Consider the following 23,486-nt stretch of genomic DNA (forward strand, 5'->3'; position numbering starts at 1 on the left):
TGTCAACACTGCTCTAGAATTTGAGACCTGCGTACATAAGGGGCTGATCTGTGGGTGCTGTGTAGGTGTGGGTGAGTCTGTGAGGAAACCTCCCCCTGCCAGATCCTTGAGGAAACACTCAGAAGTGTGTGCTACAGATGGTGAAAGGACCGGAAAACTGTGTCAGAGCAAAACTGACGAGGTGGCCTGGGGTTCTTCAGCCTGAGGGTAAAGGGGCTCGGGGGGGGACCATGTGTGGCCTTCACACTTTGGGACAGAAGGGGAGAGCGAGTGGCATGACGTGGACAAAACCACAGAAAAACAGAAACCTCTTGCGTGTATTGAGCTGATGCTAAAGTCAGAGCAGTCCAAAAAGAAGCCTGTCTTGGGAGGTAGTGAGCTCCCTGTCCTTGGAGGTCTGCAAGAAGAAGATGGAGAAGTCTTGGCAGGGGTCTTGTGGAAGGCATCCAAGTGGCAATTCTGAGTGAGGAGAGGCGAGCCAGATGATCCCGGGGGTTCCTTTCAGCCCTTGGAGCCAGGAGGTTGGTGGAGCCCAGGGAGGGCCTTGTGGGGAAAGGTGGGCAGTGTGGAAAAGGGGCTGTGGTGCGTGTGTGCATGTGTGTGTGCGTGTTCCTGGGACTTCGAGAAGAGTGGGGAGGTGGGGGTGTGGAGAGCAGGGAGGGTAGAGTCCAGAACAGTCTTAGCTGTGTAGCTGGGAGGAGGCAACTCCTGAGCAGCGTGCCCTCTCTCTTCTGGGGAAACCAGGATGCGGAGGCCAGGGAGCTGTGAGAGCAGATCTGCTGGGACCAGCAGACCCTTGGGAGGACAGGCAGCCTCGGGGAGACGGGGCTCTTGTTCGGAACGGCCATGCGTGTGCTGTGTGACTGTGGATGAGAAACTGCCCCTCTCTGGACTTTCCAGATTATTTGGTCCGACAGATGGGGAAGCGTGGACCCGACCAGCCGGGACATTCTTCAGTCCAGTGTCTGGATCCTAATGTTGGCCCCAGCCTGAGGCAGGACAACTCCATCTTCGGGGGACCAGGGATTCCGAGGAGGTTTCAAATCCTCGAGGACGTGGTGACCAGGTCTCCTGGGGGCCCCTGGGCTCCGCCAGCCTTCCTCCACCATCTCCTCTTGCTTCCTTCTTGCCGACATCCTCAATGTTCTTGGCACCCAGTCCTGAAGCCCAGGTCCCAGGCTGCCGGATCTGGTTGGGCCGAGGAGGGGGCCTGGCCCTGCTGTCGCTTTGGTCTCCAGTGCAGACTGCCTCCTGGGTGTGCGTGGTTCCATGCAGAGAACCTGCGGTGCCCACTCTGAGTCCAGACGGGCTGTATCAGTCCATAGTTTTGTCTTCTTTTTGTTTTGTTAAAAAAATAGCTATTTTCCTCTGCCCCTTTTCCTGGCCACTCATGATGGCCTCACCTCCTCCCCCCGGGCCAAGAGGGCAGGGGTGCGGGGGAGGGGATGGCGTTGGGTGCTGGGCAGTGGTGGGCGGGGTGTGTCTTCAAGCTTCAGGCCACACCATCTACTGGATGCCCCGGAAGAGGCACATGGCAAAGATCATGGCAAATAGCTGCAAAGAAAGTAGGATTTGGCTTGTCAGTCTGGGTTCATAACCCTCCAGGGGGCTGTCCCACCCTGAGGATACGGGGCTGCCTGCCCTGGCACAGAAAGGGGGCTCACCCGTCACTCTTGGGACGCTCTGCTGCAGGCACTCCTGATACTGCCCTGGGCTGGGGGTAAGCCCCTCTTGCCAGCCACTGTCCCCTCATGCGGTGTGGTCATGAAAAGAAGGGGGTTTTGGCCACAGGTTCAAATCCAGCTCCCTTATTTGCCGTCAGCAAACTGGGCCTGAGTATATATCTAGAGCTTACCATGTGCTGGGCACAGTTCTCAATGCTTTCTCAGAAGTATTTTCACAGATCAGGAAGTGAGACCCAAGAGGTCAAGGAACCCACCTAAGATCACACAGCAACAGGCATTCTGAGCCCAGGGGCCAGTCTCACAGCCCCCGCACTCGCCGCCTTCTAGCTCACAGGAGGGGGGTGAGGTGGGAAGTCTAAGGTGATTAACAACTTAAGGAGGCCTGTTATATAGCAGATGTTAAATTAAAACTTTCCAAGAATGTTATTGACAGGCAAGAAAGATGTAGCCCTTCCCCAAACTAGGAGCACAGTCCTCTGAACACCAATCTAAGGGCCCTGGGAGGGTGGGATATGCAGAGACCCCGACTCAGGGATGCCTATTTATTCATGCTGGCTTGTACCCCGATGCCAGAGCTCCTGCAAGTAGCAGAAAGAACAGTCCCCCGACCACAGGCTCCTGACCGAACCTCCGGGAGGGGCGCTGGGTGGGGGAAGCGAGGCATATGGGGACTGTCCCTGCTGAGGTTCTGTCCCCCACCCCCCAACAGAGGCCGCAGCTGGGCTTGTGCGCTGGGCGTGAAGGTGGCAGACTGGGAGCACAGACACTGTCTAATGAGCCCCTGTTTCAGGGTCCCGCCACCTCTGACGTCCACAGTGCTGTAGGAGCCCGCTTTTAGCATCATTTTGCAAATGAGGAAACTGGCTCGGGCATCCTGTGCGCAGAGAGAGGCAGAGCTGGGAGCTGAACTCCGGAAGCCCCTGTTCTTCCGGCAGGGTAGCACGTCTGCGATTTCCCAGGGGGCCTGGTACTGATCTATGTTTCTTGATCATGGCTTCCTCCCAGGAGAGGAGTTGTTCACCTAGAACAGTGTTGGTGCACAGCTGGGGCTCAATCTATGCTTGATGAGTGAATAAACGGGTGAATGAATAAATCCATCTCCCCATCCTCGGAAGTCTCCACCAAACTGCTCTAGGACTGCAGGACACAGTACTCAATGGACAGGAGTCTGAGCAAGCTTCGGGAGACGGTGAAGGACAGGGAAGCCTGGCGGGCTGCAGTCCATGGGGTCCCAGAGTCGGACACAACTGAGTGAGTGAACAGAGCAAAGGACACAGTAAGGGGCTAAGCAAGTCCAGGTTTGTGGTGCTAGGTGGGAGGAGGAGGCTGAGGATTGCGTTTCCTGATTTCATTTCCCCGCTGGCCAAGGACTGGCGGCCCGTTTCTTCAGATCAACCGGCGTGGGTAAAACTGTGCAACTTTCCAGGACAAGAGATTTGAGATCGCAGACAGGGCTGAATAGAAGGAAGCGGGCAGCTCCACCGTTTGGCCACAGCGCCACCTAGTGGCGGCTCTAAGCGTCTGCAGAGGCCTTCCTTTTAAGGGGGCTCAGCGCCCTTCTGATCTTCACTGCTGGGACTCCATCTGCAACTTATGAGGTTAACAAGGCCCCAGGGCCCTGAACATCCCACAGAGAAAAGGCCTGATCCAGAAGCAAAGGCTGCAGAGAAGGCAATGGCAACCCACTCCAGTACTCTTGCCTGGAGAATCCCATGGACGGAGGAGTCCATGGGGTCGCTAAGGGTCAGACACGACTGAGCGACTTCACTTTCACTTTTCACTTTCATGCATTGGAGAAGGAAATGGCAACCCGCTCCAGTGTTCTTGCCTGGAGAATCCCAGGGACAGAGGAGCCTGTTGGCCTGCTGTCTATGGGGTCTCACAGAGTCGGACACGACTGACGCGACTCAGCAGCAGGAGCAGCAGCAAAGGCTGTAGCCCCTCCCTCAGATCAGCTGCACTGATGCTTCAGAGTTCACTCTGGACCTTGGGTTGGGGGCGAGTGACTCTCAGGGCCTGTCTATCCCCATTGCCCGGAGACTTGCTCAGACGTGTCCAGAGCCCCATAACAACTCAGGGAGCAAACAGGCACGGCTGGGCTTATCACCCCGTAGTTCCTGAAGCGGGGTCCCATTGGGTCCTGAGCCAGGGATCCGGAGGTGGAGATAGGCTGGGGGTGCAGGCTGTAGGGGAGTGTCTGCCCCGGACCCTGTGAGGGTGTCTTGCTTCTGGGGAACTGCAGGAGTGGGGGCCTTCACTTACCTCGATGGCCAGCACCCCTATCGCCAGGGCTCCGGCCAGGTAGACGTAAGTCTCGAAGGCGTTGAGGATCACCGTGTAACAGCCCTGGTGGTGGGGAGGGGCAGAGAAGGACCAGAGGTGAGGCCAAAGCCAGGAGGGACAGGGGTCGGGGGCCAGCCTCCCGGCTGGGGAGTGAAGCCCAGGCATTGGCATGTGGCCCCAGAGCTCAGGCAGCAGCCGGCCTGCCCTGTGCCACTGCTGGTGGGAGAGTTTAGCAGGGAGGGGCTGGGAGGGAGGAAGCCCATAGACCCAGCAATTTGGCAGCAACGCACCAGAGACCCACCTGGCCCTCCAGCCCCTAAGGCAAGGCTGAAAATGGCCAGCTTGACTACTGCTCAATCAGACACAGACCTTTTTTTCTCTTTTGATGGGAATATTGGAAAATTTCCAGTAACTGTCTAGACTCCCATCTGCTCTCAAAAAGATCAGAAGATCCAGTAAGGTAGGCCATCATTTCTGTGTGGCTCTCCCTGGGGACAGGTGCTCCCTGGGGATTCGCAGTCCCCACCATCTTCTATCATCCCACACCCACCCTTTCTACTCCTCCCCATTACCAGCCCGGCAGCAGGATTTTGGTTTGCAACCTCCACCCTAAGGAAAGCCAGCCCATTCTTCAAGACCTAGCACATACCTCACCACCTCCAGGCAGCCTTCCAGGACCAGCTCAGCTCTCACAGTGCCCCTTCTAAATGGATTGAATCCCTGTGCTACTACTGCTTTCTCAAGCAGTCCTCAGGATATACAGACTGAGACAGAGATGGAGCCAGTGAGAGATGAGCCAGAAAGAGAGGGCCAGCATACCAGCATGTGACTGCCACCCCATCTGACCCTGAGTGCCTCACGTCTTGGGTCGTCTTTGTGCCCACGCGCCCTCTCTCTGCACCAGGCTGACCGGAGACTGATGCGTGGTATTTGCTTTGAAAGGAATGTATTTTTAAAGAGAGAGAATTTTTTTTCTTTTAGGAGAATCCGCACGTTCCTCAGGCCCAGCCAGAGGACCGGCAAGGGAAGGAGTCGCCAGGGTGGGGGTTAGGGAATCACGCCTGGTCCCTTTTGGGTGACAGTGGCTGTGTCTGGGTCCTGTTGATATTTGGGGGTGCTTCTTAGGTGATTCTTGGGGGCTCACACGCATTGTCAGTCACCCAGCTCTGCCTCATTGGCCGGAAGTGGAAATGATACACCGTGAGGCTGCGCTCGGGCAGGTGGACAGCAGGACCTGACCTGGGCAGAGCGGCCAGGCGGATGGCATGGGCCCTCCTGCTGGAGGCTGGTGGGGGCTGGGCAGGGAAGGCCCCCACAGGCCCCTGTCTGAGCACCCCACAAACATACGGGATGCACCCAGATGAACAGAGCCCCCAGCATGGTGAGCTGGATCCGCAGTGTTCTTGGGGCTGAAGGTATGTCAGAATCACCTGGGAAGTAGTTAACAATACACACGCCAAGGCCACACCCCCAGGACCCTGGATCAGGGGGATCTGGTGCGGAGCCTAGGAACCTACGTGGCGAGCAGGTGCCCCAGGCGATTTCTAAGGCCTGTGCCGTGGTCAGACTGAGACACCTCAGGCCTGGCAAGGACGACAAGGAAAGAAGGCCTTAGCTGACTGGGAGCCCAGCCAAGCGCTGTGTGGTTGAAGCCCTAAGGGCGCCCTCCCACAGGCCAACTGGTCTGGAGCCCAGAGTGGCTGGAGGTGGCTTCAGAGCTGGCAGGGAAGTCCCATGCAGCCGGCCAGGCCTGGGGCCATCCTGGATCTGCCTGCAGACCCGTGTTGGGGCGGAACTCAAATCGCCAACCCCCTTGCTGTTTGCCTGTGTTTGTGTTAAGTCACTTCAGTCAGGTCCGACTCTGCCAGGCTCCTCTGTCCATGGGGATTCTCCAGGCAAGAATACTGGAGTGGGTTGCCATGCCCTCCTCCAAGGGATCTTCCTGACCCAGGGATCACACCTGTATCACTTTGAGTTCAGTTCAATCGCTCAGTTGTGTCCAGCTCTTTGCGACCCCATGGACTGCAGCATGCCAGGCTTTCCCGTTGATTGCCAACTCCCAGAGTTTATTCAAGCTCATGTCCATCAAATCGGTGATGCCATTCAACCATCTCATCCTCTTTCACCCCCTTCTCCTACCACCTTCAATCCCTTCCAGCATCAGGGTCTTTTCAAATGAGTCAGTTCTTCACATCAGGTGGCCAAAGTATTGGAGTTTCAGCTTCAGCATCTGTCCTTCCAATGAATATTCAGGACTGATCTCCTTTAGGATGGACTGGTTGGATCTCCTTGCAGTCCAAGGAACTCTCAAGAGTCTTCTCCAGCATCACATTCAAAAGCATCAATTCTTTGGCGCTCAGCTTTCTTTATAGTCTAACTCTCACATCCATACATGACCACTGGAAAAACCATAGCTTTGACCAGACAGACCTTTGTTGGCACAGTAAAGTCTCTGTTTTTTAATATGCTGTCTAGGTTGTTCATAACTTTTCTTCCAAGTAGTAAGCGTCTTTTAATTTCATGGCTGCAGTCACCATCTGTAGAGATTTTGGAGCCCCCCAAAATAAAGTCTCTCACTGTTTCCATTGTTTCCCCATCTATTTGCCATGAAGTGATGGGGCCAGATGCCATGACCTTAGTTTTCTGAATGTTGAGCTTTAAGCCAACTTTTTCACTCTCCTCTTTCACTTTCATCAAGAGGCTTTTGAGTTCTTCTTCACTTTCTGCCATAAGGGTGGTGTCATTTGCATATCTGAGGTGATTAATATTTCTCCCAGCAGTCTTCATTGTGCTTTCTCCAGCCCATCATTTCATATAATGTACTCTGCATATAAGTGAAATAAGCAGGGTGACAAGATACAGCCTTGACGCACTCCTTTCCTGACTTGAAACCAGTCTGTTGTTCCATGTCCAGTTCTAACTGTTGCTTCCTGACCTGCATGCAGATTTCTCAGGAGGCAGGTCAGGTGGTCTGGTATCCCCATCTCTTTAAGAATTTTCCACAGTTTGTTGTGATCCACACAGTCAAAGGCTTTGGTGTAGTCAATAAAGTAGATGTTTTTCTGGAACTCTCTTGCTTTTTCCATGATCCAGCGGATGTTGACAATCTCTGTTGATCTCTGGTTCCTCTGCCTTTTCTAAATCCAGCTTGAACATCTGGAAGTTCATGGTTCACATATTGCTGAAGCCTGGCTTGGAGAATTTTGAGCATTACTTTGCTAGCATGTGAGATGATTGCAATTGTGTGATAGTTTGAGCATTCTTTGGCATTGCCTTTCTTTGGGATTGGAATGAAAACTGATCTTTTCCAGTCCTGTGGCTACTGCTGAGTTTTCCAGATTTGCTGGCATATTGAGTGCAACACTTTCGTAGCATCATCTTTTAGGATTTGAAATAGCTCAACTGGAATTCCATTACGCCACTAGCTTTGTTTGTAGTGATGCTTCCTAAGGCCCACTTGACTTCACATTCCAAGATGTCTGGGTCTAGGTGAGTGATCACACCATCGTGCTTATTTGGGTCATGAAGACTTTTTTGTATAGTTCTTCTGTGTGTTCATGCCACCTCTTCTTAATATCTTCTGCTTCTGTTAGGCCCATACCATTTCTGTCCTTGATTGTGCCCATCTTTGCATGAAACATTCCCTTGGTATCTCTAATTTTCTTGAAGAGATCTCTCGTCTTTCCCATTCTATTGTTTTCCTCTATCTCTTTGCATTGATCACTGAGGAAGGCTTTTTCACCTGTCCTTTAGGAGAAGGAAATAGCAACCCACTCCAGTATTCATGCCTGGAAAAATCCCATGGACCGAGGAGCCTGCGGGGCTACAGTCCATGGGGTCACAAAGAGTCGGACACGACTGAGCAACTTCACTTTCACTTTGCTATTCTTTGGAACTCTGCATTCAGATGGGTATATCTTTCCTTTTCTCCTTTGCCTTTCGCTTGTCTTCTTTTCTCAGCTCTTTGTATCACCCTTTGTCTCCTGTATTGGCAGGTGAGTTCTTTACCACTAGCGCCACCTGGGGAACCCTTGCTCTGTTTATCTCTTTTTAAAGCGTCAGAACCCCGACATATAGAAGAGCAGCAGCAAGCGGGCCTGCTCCAGAGGGAAGGGAAGGAGACTGGGAGAGGCCTGGGAGAGCTTCCAGCCTCCCATCATTCCTTGAGGCTGCCACTCATCTCCTCCCGCCACCCCCGAGTCCGCCTCCTGCCACCAATACTCCACCCCCCCACCTCTACCCAACACAGCCTGGACTTACGGTGCTTTGAGGGGCCAGCCAGACAAGAAGCACCAGTAACCTGGGGAGAAGTGGTTACGCAGGTAACACCGGCCACTTGCTTACTGGGTGAACTTACAGGCACGTTTCGTCTTATTGCGCTTCACGGATATTGTATGTTTTTAGAAATTGACGGTTTCTGGCAACCCTGCACTGAGCAAGGCCATTGGTGCCATTTTTCCAATAGTGGTTGCTCACTTCACGCCTCTGTGTCTCATCTTGGTAATTCTCATCGTATTTCCAGCATTTTCATTCTTATCAGATGTAACACGGGGTCTGTGATCAGCGATCTTTGATGGGACTGCTACCTCTTGCTTCCCAGGTGGGACTAGGGGAAGCAAGTATCCTGTGTAGGCTAACTACTTCCTAGGACTGGTGTGAGGATAAGATGAGATGCTACGGATAAAGCACTCACCTGCCAGCGCAGGAGATGTAAGAGATGTGGGTTCGATCTCTGGGTCGGGAAGATCTCCTGGAGGAGGGCAGGGCAACCCACTCCAGTGTTCTTGCCTGGCGAATCCCAGGGACAGAGGAGTCTGCTGCTGCTGCTAAGTCGCTTCAGTCGTGTCCGACTCTGTGCGACCCCAGAGACGGCAGCCCACCAGGCTCCTCTGTCCATGGGATTTTTCCAGGCAAGAGTACTAGAGTGGGGTGCCATTGCCTTCTCCACAGAGGAGTCTGGTGGGCTGCAATCCATGGGGTTGCAGAGTCGGACATGACTGAGCAGCTTAGCACACACTGCCTCTTGCTGATGGCTCAGATGACAGTAAGCATTTTTTAGCAATACAACGTTTTAAAATTGTGGCAGGCATGCTGATTTTTTTTCTTTTGATGTAAAGTGATTGCACACATAACAGACTGAGGTGTAGTGTAAAAACCATTTTTTAAAAAACATTTGCTTATATCTTTGGCTGTGCGAGGCCTTAGTTGTGGCATGTGGGATCTAGTTCCCCAGTCAGGGATTAAACCTGGGCCCCTGCACTGGGAGGCCAGAGTCTTAGCCACTGGACCTCCAGGGAAATCCGTGAACATAATTTTTATAGACGCTAGGAAACCACAAATTTTCTGTCCCTCGCTCCATTGCAATGGTCTGGAACCGAACCCTCAGTCTCTCCAAGGTGTGCCCGTACTTACTTTTTCTTGGCCTCCTTTGCCCCATCCAAAGACTGGGGCCTGTGTAGGCTAACTACTTCCTAGGACTGGTGTGACGCTAAGATGAGATGCTACGGATAAAGCACGAACAGTGCTGGCAGGGACCCACCCCTCAGCCCCGTTAGGACCATGCGCTTTCTCTCTGGGCCCCTCAGAGCACGGCCTGGGGGTGGGAGATGTCTGAGTGCAGAACTGGGTTTGCCCTCTACAACCGGGGAGCAGTGGACCCCCCCGCCACACGCACGCATGCACCCCTGTACCATAAGGGGATGGGAGAAGCAGTAACCCCCTTCTGAACTTGATGTTGACTTTCACATGCCTCACTTGGGCCTGGAGGGCCTTCTTAGGCCTGGAGGGGGCCTTATTTGGCCGAGCGAAGTTGTCCCTGCACCCCTTGCCTGCTGCAGGTGGGGCACCCGGGGCCTTAACTGCTCATCTGCCCTCTGTCAGGCTCTGACACCAAAGGTTCACCCTGGGCTGAACCAAGCAGATGGCTTGGCTGACGGAGGCCCTGCTACTGAGAAGCCCTCAGGGAGAGCAGCCAGGGCAGAGGGCGGATGGAAGATGCCGCCAGGACTCAGTGAGTGTCCCGTCTGGCCAGGCTCTGCTGGGGCCTCATGTGCTTCTTCTGACTTGGACCCCATTCCAGCCCCTCGAGGAAGAGGAATGGAAGGAGGGGGCAGATGACCACTGGCTCAGGGTCACCGCCAAGGAGGCAGGGAAACAGGTTGGTCTTAAGGGGAGTGCAAGCTTCTTCTCTGCTCTATTCTAAAGGGAAGCAGTTGCATCAGGAAGCCTTGATTCCTGCTCATCCGGGCGGGGTCCCTGGCTCAGGGCCCAAACTCCAGCCAGTACCCCTGGGTATCACCTCTCCCTCCCAGCATGGATGCCACCCCGACCTCTCCCCTGCCCAGTGAGACACCACAGGGACCATCTTCCCCACCCTGCCACCAGACTGTGCGTCCCCGAGCTGTGCTGCTGTTGGTAGCCCCTCCCCTCCGTCTCTGCAGGGAGGGAACAGGCCCCCACCCTGACTCCCGGCTGCAGACACCCGCCCCCTGCAACCTCATCTGACAGGCCAGAGGGGCCACCACGAAGACGGCCACATTTCTACGTCCAGCACAGACCTTCCGCCGAGCCCTGCAAGTCCAGCTGCCCACTGCCTGCAGGCCCCAAAGGCAGCTGACAGTCCACTCGCCCCAGGGCAGATCCGAGGTCCTCCCCAACCAGAACCTACGGAGTCACTCCCAGCACAGCCTCATCCTCCGTTCCCCAGAGTCAATCTGCCGCCGTTTTACCTCCTGATTCCTTTCTCAGATCCATACACTTCTCTGTGTCTCTTCTGCCATCATCCTGGTCTAACCCATCCTCATTTCTCACTGGCACCAGTGTTCTAATTCCTCCTGTCTACTCAGGCCCATCTCTAACCCCTGGCCAGTAAGTGGCCAGAGAGCCAACAGGGGCACAGCCCCGCGTAGAACTTGGGCTTCTTTGCTTGTCTAGCAACTTTGCCCTGGGCCCACAGGCACTGCATGGTCTGGCCCTGCTGATACCCTCGCCTGGAGCTAGTCTTGGCGTATTCACTGTCCTCCAGCCATACTGGCCTTCCCTTGGTGCTGGGACACACCACGCTCCCTCCTACCCCAGGGCCTTTGCACAGGCTGATCTCACTCTCTGGCTGGAGTGCCTTTCCCTTGTCAAGAAGATAAGAGTGTAGAAATTTATGTTTGAGAGTCACAGCATCGCCCGTACTCACAACCACCCAGGAAGCAGGTGCGGAGCCATGAGGATAAAGCAGAGAATCAGTGATGCTATGGGGCGAGAAGACTTGAGACCACCCTGACAAGTGGGGGAAACAGATGGTTTCCTCTTGGGTCAGGGTCTAGCTAGGTCACCATCTCCTGGGACAACCCCTGACTTTTTTTTTTTCCAGCAGGGAAATACATTCTTGACTTGCCCATATGACTATCTTAACCCAGGGAAGGCCAAGGAATGAGCAGGAGAATCTGCCATGGTGGGGTCAGCTGATACCAATGGAGGAGCCTGATTTTTCATCTTGGATCACGTTCTTTGGGGACTTCCTCATTCCTCTTCATTGGCATTCAGTGATGAACAGGGCTGGTGGACTAACTCAGTACCCATGGACGAGTGCCCTCTGTCTCAGCTCCTGACAGCCATGTGACAGTCCTGGCCGATGAGACCTAAGCGGATGTCTTAGGGAGGTTTCTGGGAAAGAAGCTGGCACTGCCTTTTCAGTTTCTTCCCATCTTCAACAAGTGGAATGTCTGGAGCCATGGCAGCCATTTTGCCACCGTGAGGTACTAAGCGCAAGGAAAGGCTGCAAGGATTACAGAGACTAGGCCTTGGCTGACATGATGGAGCCACTGATAAATAAAGAAGCCACCATCTTCCAGAATTCTTACTGCGTGTGAAACACAGAGGCATTTGCCTTAGGTGTAGATTTTCAGTTTCAAATATGTTGCTACTGACTCAACATTGTGATGAGGAAGTGAGGCAAAGTCAGAAATGCATCCCGGGCTTCAGGGAGCTCGGCTTTGGAGAAGAAACAGAGTGAGCCCCTCAGCAGAAGCTTTTAAAAGGAAGAGTGCTCGGGGGGATGCCTGTGCCTCAGAAAAGGAATCCCAGAAGTCAGTCTCAGGCAGTCCTAATGAGGAGCTGGGGAAGAGTCACGGAACTAATGCATCTGCCCAGGGATCTCTCTGATGAGCTTTGATTTCAAAGCCACGCCTGGGAGAAGGAGGGGGCAGTGTAGTGGAGGATGAAGCCAGAAAAGAACAGGGCCCATGGGAAACCTCCCTGAGCAATTCTCAAGTGGCTTTAGGGAAGAGCTTTGGCTGCAGGCAGCAAGCAGTCCTATTGGTAGAAGTTTGTTTGTCTTTATCAAACCCTGTATTCATCAAAACCATAGTCAAAGCTATGGTTTTTCCAGTAGTCATGTATGGATGTGAGAGTTGGACTACAAAGAAAGCTGAGCACCAAGGAATTGATTCTTTTGAACTGTGGTGCTGGAGAAGACTCTTGAGGGTCCCTTAGACTGCAAGGAGATCCAACCTGTCAATCCTAAAGGAAATCAGTCCTGAATATTCACTGGAAGGACTGATGTTGAAGCTGAAACTCCAATACTTTGGCCACCTGATGCAAAGAACTGACTCATTGGAAAAGACCCTGTTGCTGGGAAAGATTGAAGGCAGGAGGAGAAGGGGACGACAGAGGATGAGATGGTTGGATGGCATCACCAACTCGATGGACATGAGTTTGAGTAAACTCTGGGAGTTGGTGATGGACAGGGAGGCCTGACGTGCTGCAGTCCATGGGGCTGCAAAGAGTCAGACACGACTGAGTGACTGAACTGACTGATCAACCCCTGAGTTGCTGGCTGCTCTGCTCCATATGGTTGTCGGTGGCCCAAGCACCTTCTCTCTTGATGCTTGGATATTCTAGGGGATCACCCTCCCCTGCAAGGTCTGAGATGGCTTCAACCATGAGCTGGGGGTGGGGGTGGTGAGAGGGAGAAGGGGTGGGCCCAGCACTTTCTCTTCAGGAAATGGCTCAGGCGCACAGATCACCTCTACTTTCCTCCCTTTGGCTAGAACATGCCACGTGGCCTAGCTGCACGGGAGGCTGGAAGAGCGGGTCAACCTGGTGGTCACTGGGTCTATAAACCTCCTCTTTCCAAGGAGGAAGCCTCAACCGAACACGAGGGCAGCCAGCTGCCTCTGCCACTGCATGGGGAATCTGAGGTCCAGAGAGTGAGTTTTGGCCGAGGTGACGTGGCTGCTGACAGCCCAGGTCTGCCTGCCATCAAAGCCTGAAACTGCCCCCCTCCCCATGCTTGGCAGCCTCTCCTCAGGGCTGAGACCTAACTCCTGGGGTGGCTGTCCCTGCCCCCAGCTCACAGCAGCCTCATCCCAGGACCTTTGTTTCTGTACTTCAGTCTTTTTCACTCAATGCAGGGACACAGGACCATAAGGGATGGAGGAACGTGACTCTCTGGGCCTGGGAATCCTTTGACATGACGTGGGCAGGTGCAGGAGAAGAGGGTGCTGAGTTTATGAGGCAAAGCTGAAGCTGGAAAGAGTCTCATCAGATGGCCGGGTCAGGCCTCAGCCCAACTCTCCCCTTCCCCAGGGGGATTCCCCTTGCCTTAAGCCCTACCCCCGTCCCACCCTAGTCCCTTCTAGCCCATCATCCGGTTTTATTTTCTTTACAGTGAGATGATTACTTCCTGTGAGATTATGACTTCTTATGTGCTTGCTGCTTGCTTATCATCTGCTTCCTCTAGCCAGACTGTAGGCCCTGCAGGAACAGGGCCTTTGCCTCCTGTCCCCTGCTGCGGTTCCCAGCACCTGGAGCTCTCCCATGGGAGCCTCATCAAAGGCTGAATCAAGCACGGGGTGTGGGGCTCGGTTCACCCTCATTCTCCCTGCACTGCCCCGCCCTCCCCAGCCTGGCCTCACACATTCCCCTGAGGAGTGTGGGGACTGGTAAGTAGGAAGGGGGATCAAGGTCAAGGGCACTGTGTGTCTCACTGAGGGGACATAGCAGGATGGGAAAGGGCTTCTTCTGAGACTTAGATGAAGTCCTTGGGTTGCAAGAGAAGCCAAGAAGTCTAGGAGCTTCCCTGACTTTGGAGGCTAAGGTCAGGGAAATCTTATTCTCTTGGGGCCTGGGGGCACTTCCACATGACCAATGTGGGTTCTCCACAGATAGAGTGCACAGCTGAGGAGGGGCCCTGCTGTGTAACTCTGGTTTTCCTTCTTGAGACCTGCAGTACCAGAAGCTCAGGGAGTGTTCTACTTGAAACACTGGAAAACTCCTAGTTACCCTTGAACCCCAGTCAAAATGCCCACTCCTCTGGTCTGTGCCACTGATGGACTGTCTGCCGTTCTCATCCTTTAACCCCTTTGGCTGGATCTCAGGGGCATGAGTGGAGCCTTCCTTAGCCCCCGTTCAGGAGTCCCACACCACAGCCAATGTTTCCACGGGATTCCCTGAGTGCCTCCAGATCTTCTGGGCTCACACTGCCACCCACCCAGCTTGGCCAGCCGCCATTCCTGATGGACAGGTCTCCCCTGCCAGGGGAAGCAGGGCCTGGTACCTGCTTGTTCAGGAACAGGTCCCTTCCCAGGAGGCATTCCTCTCTGCTTAGCAGGACCCCATCCCGACTCTGGGGTTCTCTCCGGCAGCAGGCCTCTGGCACCTCATCATTGTCCAAAGTCAGGAGTCGGAAAACTGATGCATACTTAAAGTCTTCGGGCCCGTTGACCCCACAGCAACCAAACTAGACAGAGCAAAGAGAAGAGGGGGTAGGAGCTGGAGCCAGGCATGAGAGTGAGGAGACAAACGCAAAGCTTATCCGCAGGCCACTGCGAGGTGGCGCAGGGGGGGCAGTCATGATCCGAGTGGGAGCTGGCTCCACCTGCTCCTGTGCAACCCCGGGAAAGCCACTCAGCCTCTCTGAGCCTCCAGTGTCCTCATCGGTAAAATCAGAGAGGTGGTAACAATTCCTACTTCACCGGCACTCAGCACTCAATAAGTAGTTGCTATGGTTACTATCACTGATGACAGTTAAAACTGCACGAGGATTCAAGACAGGGAGGGCAAACAGGTTTCACCCTGAGTTCGGACTGTGGCTGATGGGCAACGGCTGCCCAAGATGCTGTGCGGATGGATGCCGGTTCTGAGGCTGGGCCTGGGCCGGGCGGATCAGCGCCTGATTGATCACTGATATCTGCACAGGCGCAGAGAGCAAGGCTCTGGAGGCCAGCTAATGGCTCCCCTGGGCATCAGGGCTCTGAGCATCCCTGGGGCCACTCACCGTGATCATGACAGAGTTCCAGGTGGCGGAGAAGACGTCCGTGTCGTTGTTGCCCTGGTAGTGCTTGGTGAGCTCCTTGGTGAAGAATTCACGGGTGAGCTGGAGGCAGAGGGAGGGGCTGGACTGAGAGCCATGGCAGCTAGATACGGCGCCCCCTTCCCTGGCTTCTCCACTGATCTGCTCTGGGGGAGGGTGGGGGAAGGCCTCTGAGCCCTAGTGCCAGGGACCCTCCTCGGGAGCAGCTGACTTGGGGCGGGCCCTTGGGGTCCACCCCCCACCTCTAAGCACTTGTGGCCTCCCTGCATCGTCAGATCCCCAGCATGAACACGCAGACTACCCGCACAGCCCTCAGCAACCACCGGGGAACTTCCACCGGTACTGCAGCTCTTTCTAGAGGGTGGCTGGTCCACACTGGGGGGCTCACCCCTCCTGCCACTCCCTAACCCTGAGCTGTTCCTCAGACAGAGCCGAGCAGGTGCGCTGTGTCCTGGGCCCTGAAGAAGCCACTGTGCGTGCAGCAAGACATCTCTGCAGAGCTGCAGTTTCCAGAGGCCCTTGGAAGTCATTGCTACCTTCAAAAGACTCCCCGGAGGCCTGATCACCCTGCTCCCCTCTGCAGGGAAGGGTGGGGCCCTCGGTGGTTGGAGCCTCTGGGATAAGATGGTCTCTGGGGTAAGTGGCCCAAAATGCATACTTGCCAGGGCCTCATCCAGGAGGGCTCTGCCCTGTTCTCCTGCCTGGTGCAGATTCTGCGTGGGGGCTGGGGGTCGGTTGGGGGGTGGGAAGCCTCTCTGACTATCCTTGGACTATGAAACGACTGCTGCTGGGCCAGTGCTGGGCAAGGCATAGAATGGAAGATTCTAGAGTCAGGGATGGGGTTGCACCAGACGCTTGGAAAGAGCAGAGGCCCTTAAGGGCCCTCTGACTCTGACCTTCTGGGAAAGCCCTTGCAGGGACAGGGTCGCAGGTTTCTTTTTGGGCTGTGGGGCTTCACTGGGTGAGGTGGTGGATTGTGATTGGAGCTGGAAACACTGGAGGGGAGGACGCTGACTCTGTGAGACCCTCTGGGGACGGAGGGGCTGGCCACGAATGGGCCAGGGCACACGAGGCCAGGTACGTACATTTCCCCTGAAGATGAAGGCCAGGATGGCTGCTGAGAGCTCTGCCAAGAAGATGATCAGGATGAACAAGAAGAACTGTAGAGAGAAGGGGGCAGCCTTGTGAGTCCTGAGGGCAGGTGGGAAGCGGACAGCTGACCGCTCTCTGAGGCACCCTTCCATCTGTCACATGATGGGGCAATGTACCGATTTCATAAGACTGAGGAACTTACCTGCCATAAACCAGACATTTTTCATAAAAGTCCATCTTTGGAGCCAACAAGGTTGTGATACAAACATGGAACAAATAAACATACACATACGTCTTCTGTGCAAACGGCACTCTTTAGAGGGCCCTTGTGCAGTGGGCGCTCTGAGCAACCGTACTTGGCAGCCCTTGAAGAAGATCGATGTTGAAACTTGTTTGGACCTCCCCCAGGTGGACTGTCCAAGTAGTGGGAATCCTGAAGTCCCTGGGGATCCCTGGCTGGCTGTCCCCACCCTATCAGGCCCAGGCCACCTCTCCCTGCCTGGCTGCCCCTCATTCCCATGGGTAGTGGGGGAAGTGACGTTACTTTTCAGCTGCAATAAAGGAGCATGATTGGAGGGAAGGTGGTATGTCTATTAAAATCTGAAAACCCAGGGGCTGGGAGTCTGGAATCTAACAGAGTACCCCACCCCCACCCCCTGCTACTCTCTGCATATCTCCATGTTGCCCAAACTCGCCACGACACCTCTTGCCTCGGGCACCTCACATGCTGAGCTCCCTGGAAGGCCCTGCCCTTGCTTGCCCACCAGCACCCTGCTTTCCAGACTCGGTTCCTGGCTCCCCCACATCCCAGGGCCCTGCAGAAGTGTGTACTGCAGCCGCTGCGCCCCGCCGGATCACCACCATCAGCTGGGATCCAGCGGGCAATGTTCTTGATGCCCGGACAGCACCGATGATGGTATACGGCTCTCCGATGAGTAAATGAATCCACGAGTGACCAGCTCACCGTAATGACCTTGCTATCTGCTATCCCCAGGCGCGGGCCATCATGGGCACTGTTGTGGGTGGATGGTTGTGTCCTCATCACTCAGCATTGTCCGCTTGCACTGGGACCGTCCTGGAGCTGCCACCCCACCTGGAGACCACCAGCAGGGCCCTGAAGCCCCAGCCTCACATGCGCACGGCGGCCCCAGGACCTGCTCCCTCGCTCGGGCCAAAGTCCTCCAAACTTCCAGTGTGCGCCCTGCGTGCCCAGGCTGGAAGGAAGCGAAGGGTCCTGAGCTTGTCCTCAGCACTTCAGCCCCCCCTGCCTTGCTTTGAAAGTCTTAAGACCTGGAGGCTTTCCCGGGCTCCAGGATAACATGGTGTTAGGATCGTGTTCTAGAATCGGAGGTCCCCTGTTTCTTTCCACTGTGCCGCTTGCCGGCTGAGCTGGCTCCGTCAGGTTCTACCGTGTCTGGGTTCCAGTTTCTCCATCAATAGAACAAGGGTGTTGATGGTCAGCAGCTGCTTTGCCAGGCTGCCCAGAGGATTCAGTGAAATGGCTCATGTACGATCCATGCCCAGGTGTTAAGCGCTGGATGTGGAGGGAGTGCGTGAGTGCTAAGTCGCTTCAGTTGTGTCCGACTCTTTGGGACCCTGTGAACTGTAGCCCACCAGGCTCCTCTGTCCATGGGATTGTCTCCAGGCAAGAATACTGGACTGGGTTGTCACGCCCTCCTCCAGGGGATCTTCCTGACCCAGGGGTTGAACCCGCGTGTCTTGAGTCTCCTGCGTTGGCAAGCGGGTTCTTTAACAGCAGTGCCACCCAGGAAGCGCCAAGTGCTGGACAGGTGATAGTTATCATGCGTTTTCCAGAGACCACCCATGCCAGTGCTTGTCTCCAGGAAGGCCATGCTCGCGCTTGGTTCTGAGCCACCACTGAGCCATTCTCACGCTGTGCACAGCGCTCCACTGCATTATCTCACTGATGTGGTGCTAAGTTCCCCGGAAAGTGCACGCACACTCCCAGAGTGATGAGCACGCGGAGTTCACGAGCTCCGTCTCATCCATAGTTTATAACTGTCTAAGCTGAGATCGATAGGCAGAGACAGCTCCGTCACATCACTGGGGTGGAAATCATTTCCGAGGCTGCTCTTTATGCCAGCCTGAGGACTGCCAGCAACTGCACTGAGAGGGCAGAGGGCAGGGCGGGGCTCCATGGAGGCCTTGTGAAACAGAATCGGATGACCATTTGTCACCAGCCAAATGGAGGTGCCAGGAGCCCTGCCAGGGCCCTTCATCACTGTCAGAGGGATGAGAGGCTGCAGAGGCGGGGAACATACCTCTTAACCCAAGGACCAGCTCGTGGAAGTGGAGGGGGATGGGATGGGCACTGTGGCCAGGGGCAGGCTGCCCAGGGTACAGGAGGCCTTCTGTCACTCTTCTTTCCGGCTGGGGAGCTCTACCTTCCAACTTCAGTCCTAGGTTACCCCACACAGCTGACTGCAGCAAGGCTTACTGCAGGTCTGCTTCCTGACCTGTCGGAACCAGAGCCCCAGGTTTTAAGACTCAGCTGGCCTGCAGGGTCTCTTGTGGACCAACACCAATCCTTTCGTTTTCAATTTATCAAATGCTTATATGTGCCAGGAGCAGAGTTAAGCAAGATGTACATTTTCTTATTGAATGCTGATCACAGTATTATGTCTGGTAAGGTGGTATTATTATCTTCAGTTTACATATGAGGAATCTGAAGTTCAGAGAGCTTAAGTGACTGACCCCAGGTCACACAGCCAGGAAGTAGCATGGGAGGGATAAGAACCAGGCTTTTCTGACTGCAGAGGCCATGCTCTGGCCCAGGCCCCCTCTCTGCCCCTTCAGTCCAGGCTTGTCCCCAGGCTTTTCTGACTGCAGAGGCCATGCTCTGGCCCAGGCCCCTCTCTGCCCCTTCAGTCCAGGCCTGTTTACTGAGCACATGCTCTGTGCCAGGTACTGTGTTAGGTCATTGTGGTTTAGTTGCTAAGTCGTGTCCAACTCTTCTGCAATCCCATGGACTGTAGCCTGCCAGGCTCCTCTCTCCCTGGGACTACCCAGGCAAGAATACTGGAGTGAGCTGCCATTTCCTTCTCCAGGGCATCTTCCTGATCCGGGGATCAAACCCTCATCTGCTGCCTTGACAGGTGGATTCCTTATCATTCTGAGCCACCCGGGAAGCCCACTGTGCTAGGTACTGATAAACAAATCCACACAAGGGCGATGTGATCCCCACTCTGATGGAGTTTCCACTGAGCCAAGATTCATGATCCATGAAATGAAATCCACGAGATGAAAAGCATAAGTCATGAGATGAGATGAAAGAATAAACCCGTAACTCATTGATGGGGAAAGCAGGTCTCCCCAGAGGAGGAGGGTCCGCGGATCTCCTGGCCACTGTTCCTGCCTGAAGCAGGGCCCCCCAAAAGCCTGGGCACGGAGCGGGTGACATGAGTGTGTAAGCCACCTGGAGGAAAGTGCAGGGCTGTGAGGCCAACATGAGTAACAAGATCACTTCTGCCAGCATCTCCAGCATGAAACAATTGCCTCCTGCTTGACGAGATTACTCCTGGTTATTTGAAGGGGGATCCCGCCTGGACACAGCCACAGGGCTGATGCTTTCTGGGGCTCCCCTGAACCAGGGCCTTTCCCAGAGTGTGTTTCTCTTGAGTTATCTGACCTCATCCCATTTGTCTGAGGGCACACTTGCCAGTAATTCATCAACACCAAATTTACAACGCTTTGCTTAGGATCAGGCGATTAATAAAGGGGTGAAAGCTGCTATTTTGCCTACTTGTGAGCATTTCCAGACTTTTCTAACCCATCTGCCTACAATACATCTGCTTTTCGCTCTCATTTCTAATAATATTTACCAAATTTACATACTTGTTGTACAATTCAGCTCGTTTTATCGCTTTTAAATTATACTCTTCCCTTTTTGCTATTCTCTTTTCCAATTTAGCATGCCTTGGTTATCAAATATTTTGAAAATGTGAAGCTTTCAATAAATGGGTTAGAAACATTCCTTGAACTGTTTATAGGTGAGCAGCTAGGCACAAAGGGATGCCACGAAATGTCACTAATAGGCTGAAGTTGTCTTGTGGTCCAGGAAAATGCTCTCGAATTGATCAACAGGACTGTTTGGAAAAATGTTTTAGAAAAGTAGGTCATTAAGTGACATCAGGACCATTGTTCCTGGGCTAAGGGTCACTGGAACCCCTTAGGGCTTAGCCTCCGAGCAGGGGCAGGGGTCCCCCAGGTGACCTCCATCTCCAGGCCTCCTCTCTCTACGGGCCTTTGAGCCCCAGTTCCAGAGGGGACTGAAGTCACTCTCTTGGCTTCTCCCAAGACTAGTCTTTGCTTCTTCCCCGAAGGGTGACGAGGCGGCTCAGGCTTCTTTAACAACCAAGGAGGGGTGATACTCAGTGCTGGAACCACCCTGCATGGCTGAGTCCAGGTTGGGAAAAAAAAGTGTTTCTTCTTACTTTTAAGATCATGAATCAATCTGAAAACCTTCCAGAAGCTGTGGGAGTCCCAGAAACACGCAAGCATGCACACCACACACACACAGAACACACATGTATAGGCACACACACAGAAGCCCAGACATAATATTTTGCATATAATTTTGGCTGAGTTTTGAACCGCTTGAGTGCATTCCAGGGGAGGAGCCTCTGGACCAGTCCCTCTTGAGACAGCAGACCCGGGTCCAAGCATCCCCTGCCTTTGACCTGCACTGTGACCTCGGGTTGTGTGCCTTAGGCTTGTGACAGAGAGGATAGTGGAGCGGACTGGGCGAGAGGGAAGGGGAGGAGGAGAGGGGAGGCAGGGAAAGTCAAGGAAGTGGGGGGAAGGGAGAGAGGGGCAGAGACAGGGGGGCGTCCAGGAGAAGGAGAAGGAGGCACAGCAGAAACAGAAACCAAGGGATCAGGAGGAAGGCAGAGAGAGAGAGGGAGACAGAGGCAGGGGAAGAGCGAGAAAAGAAGGGGAGAAGCAGAGGCTGGAGGGAGACCGCAGAGGAGGAGGCGGAGAGAGGGGAGACTCTAAGGTTTGGTGGCAGACCAGCCACAGCCAGGACTTAAGCCTCTCTCTGGGGAGAGCTGCAGTCAGCCCCCTCCTGGGTCTCAGCCTTCTCCCTTAGGCACTGGGGAGAGCGATGCCTCGTCCAGCTGGCAGGCTCTGAAGGAGCCACTTAGCTGGAGAGGGCTTGCGAGGCCCAGCTTGCTCCTGGTCCAGAGCGCCAGCGTGATTTCTATCTTGGCTTCAGAGATGAGCCCGTTCATGCTGGATGAGCCCGTTCATGCTGGATGAGCCCCAGGCACCGAGGCGCAGGGTGGGCGGTGGAGGTGGGTTTGGTGTGTCCTGGGACCCATACTCAGATCCTCTGAGTCCCAGGCTCCCCAAGCCCAGACCGCCGGCACCATTGGACACTGCAAGGAGCTGTCCACCAGGGGGCGCTAGACGCCTTGCGAGGACGCATCGCTGACCGGCCCCCGCCTCCCTATCGCTTAACTCCTGACCCACCCGCCGGCTCGCTCGTGAGGCGCGTCTGCAAGTTGGCCCAGCTGCGCAGCCAAGGTGGGCTGTTTTTAACTTCCCTTCCGGCAAGATTGCGCTCAACCCAGTTTTCCTAACCCTGAAGGCACAGGACCTGGGAGGGGAGGAAGCCAGACAAGTGAGGAGAGAAAGGGCCACAGTCCGTGTGAATGCAGAGGACCCCAGGAACGGGAATCCTCTGCTGGTCTCGTTTGACTCCTGTCTACAGCCAAGCGAGTTGGCCTCTCGCTTCACCAGCAGATGCTAAAGCTCAGAGAGGTTAAGAAACTAAACCAGAGTCACACTGTTTGTTATGAGACAGAGCAGGTCACACACACAAACCCAGCTCATCCTCCTGGGCTCGCCTGCCCCCCCAACCCCCCACATGACTATGGATGGTCACTCAGCCCTCAAGCACCTATAGCACCAGCGAATCACGTGGCCCGTGACAGCAGGTCAAAGACCATTCAGCTAATGAATAAAGGACCTACCGAGATCATATCAGTTCCATTTTAGAAGGGGACATGTGAAAGAGCTTCGGTCTTTTATTTGAGTTCTCGGAAGCACGCAAGTCGAAAAGCATCACGACTCAGTGCTCTCAGCTGACCCTGCGGTGGGGAAGCCTGGCCGTTGGGACCTGGAGGCCGAGGCCACCGCGCGCCTGGGGGCGGCTCACCCAGGCAGCAGGCACCAGGCCAGCATGGATGCATATGGCAAGGGTTGGTGGCTCTCCCGCTCCTGGAGGCCAGCCTACCTGGCTCAGACCCCAGTGTGAGTCCCCCTTAGTGCGGGTACAGGGCTCCATCCACCCCCTCCCCAGGGCACCCATGGGATACTCACGAACAGCAGCAGACACTTGTTCTCCCGGACGGCCCCGCAGCAGCCCAGGAAGCCGAGCAGGAAAAGCAGGCCCCCCATGGCCAGGAGGATGTAGGCGCCCGTGATGAGCAGGGGGTTGGCGGCCACGATCTCCCGGAAGCCGGTGGGGTCCACCATGACCCAGATGCCGATGCCCAGCAAGCAGGCCCCGCCCAGCTGCTCCCCAAGGCCAGGCAGGAGCACGGAGAAGACATGGGGAGACACGGCGGTTAGACACGCCCCACACACACACACCAGCTCCCTGCTCGAGGCCCTGGGGCGGAGGTGCCGAGTGAGCTGGGCAGAAACTCCCTCTGTGTCTTCCTCTGCTTTGAACGTCCCTCCTTAACTCTGACCTAGGGTGCATCACGCATCCTCCAGAGCCCGTCTCTGACCAACACTCTACTTTGGGCCGCCAGGAACCATGTCCTGCAGAGTCTATCTGCCACGTTCCTAGTCTCCTTAAGTGTTAGAGCTGCTGGGCACTGAGGTCGTTCAGTCCAACCCTCTGATTCGACGCTGAGCCCCAGAGGGGGCCAACACGTGTCCGAAGGTCACACGGTAGGTTCATATCAGAGCCAGGGCTGAGCCCCAGGTCCCCCTGACTCCAGCCCCAAGATGCTCCCCAAGTTCGTGAACGTGCTGACGCCTACGCTGGGAAACACAGACCAAAGCCATCCTCGTTGTCCTCACAGGAGCTCTCAGTTGGGGCAGGCTCCCCACTCTCAAATCCGCTCCTAGAAAGCCTTCTTGTTCAT

At 54.9% G+C, this 23,486-nt stretch overlaps 1 protein-coding gene across 4 annotated transcripts in view; it reads right to left on the bottom strand.

Moving 5' to 3' along the window:
- Positions 298-23,486, bottom strand: part of TSPAN18 (tetraspanin 18) — a 203,068-nt gene continuing 179,879 nt past the window's right edge. For all 4 annotated transcript variants that reach the window (XM_018059207.1, XM_018059205.1, XM_018059206.1 and 1 more), the window contains 6 exons: positions 22,711-22,905; positions 16,359-16,433; positions 15,238-15,336; positions 14,518-14,700; positions 3,948-4,031; positions 298-1,554 (listed from right to left, as the gene is read on the bottom strand). In XM_018059207.1, the coding sequence (XP_017914696.1) occupies positions 1,507-1,554; positions 3,948-4,031; positions 14,518-14,700; positions 15,238-15,336; positions 16,359-16,433; positions 22,711-22,905 (684 nt within the window). In that variant the 3' untranslated portion in view covers positions 298-1,506. The remainder of the gene's footprint in view (positions 1,555-3,947; positions 4,032-14,517; positions 14,701-15,237; positions 15,337-16,358; positions 16,434-22,710; positions 22,906-23,486) is intronic.

This window comes from Capra hircus, chromosome 15 (genome assembly GCF_001704415.2).
Source record: "Capra hircus breed San Clemente chromosome 15, ASM170441v1, whole genome shotgun sequence".
In the NCBI taxonomy this organism is placed as follows: Eukaryota; Metazoa; Chordata; class Mammalia; order Artiodactyla; family Bovidae; genus Capra; species Capra hircus.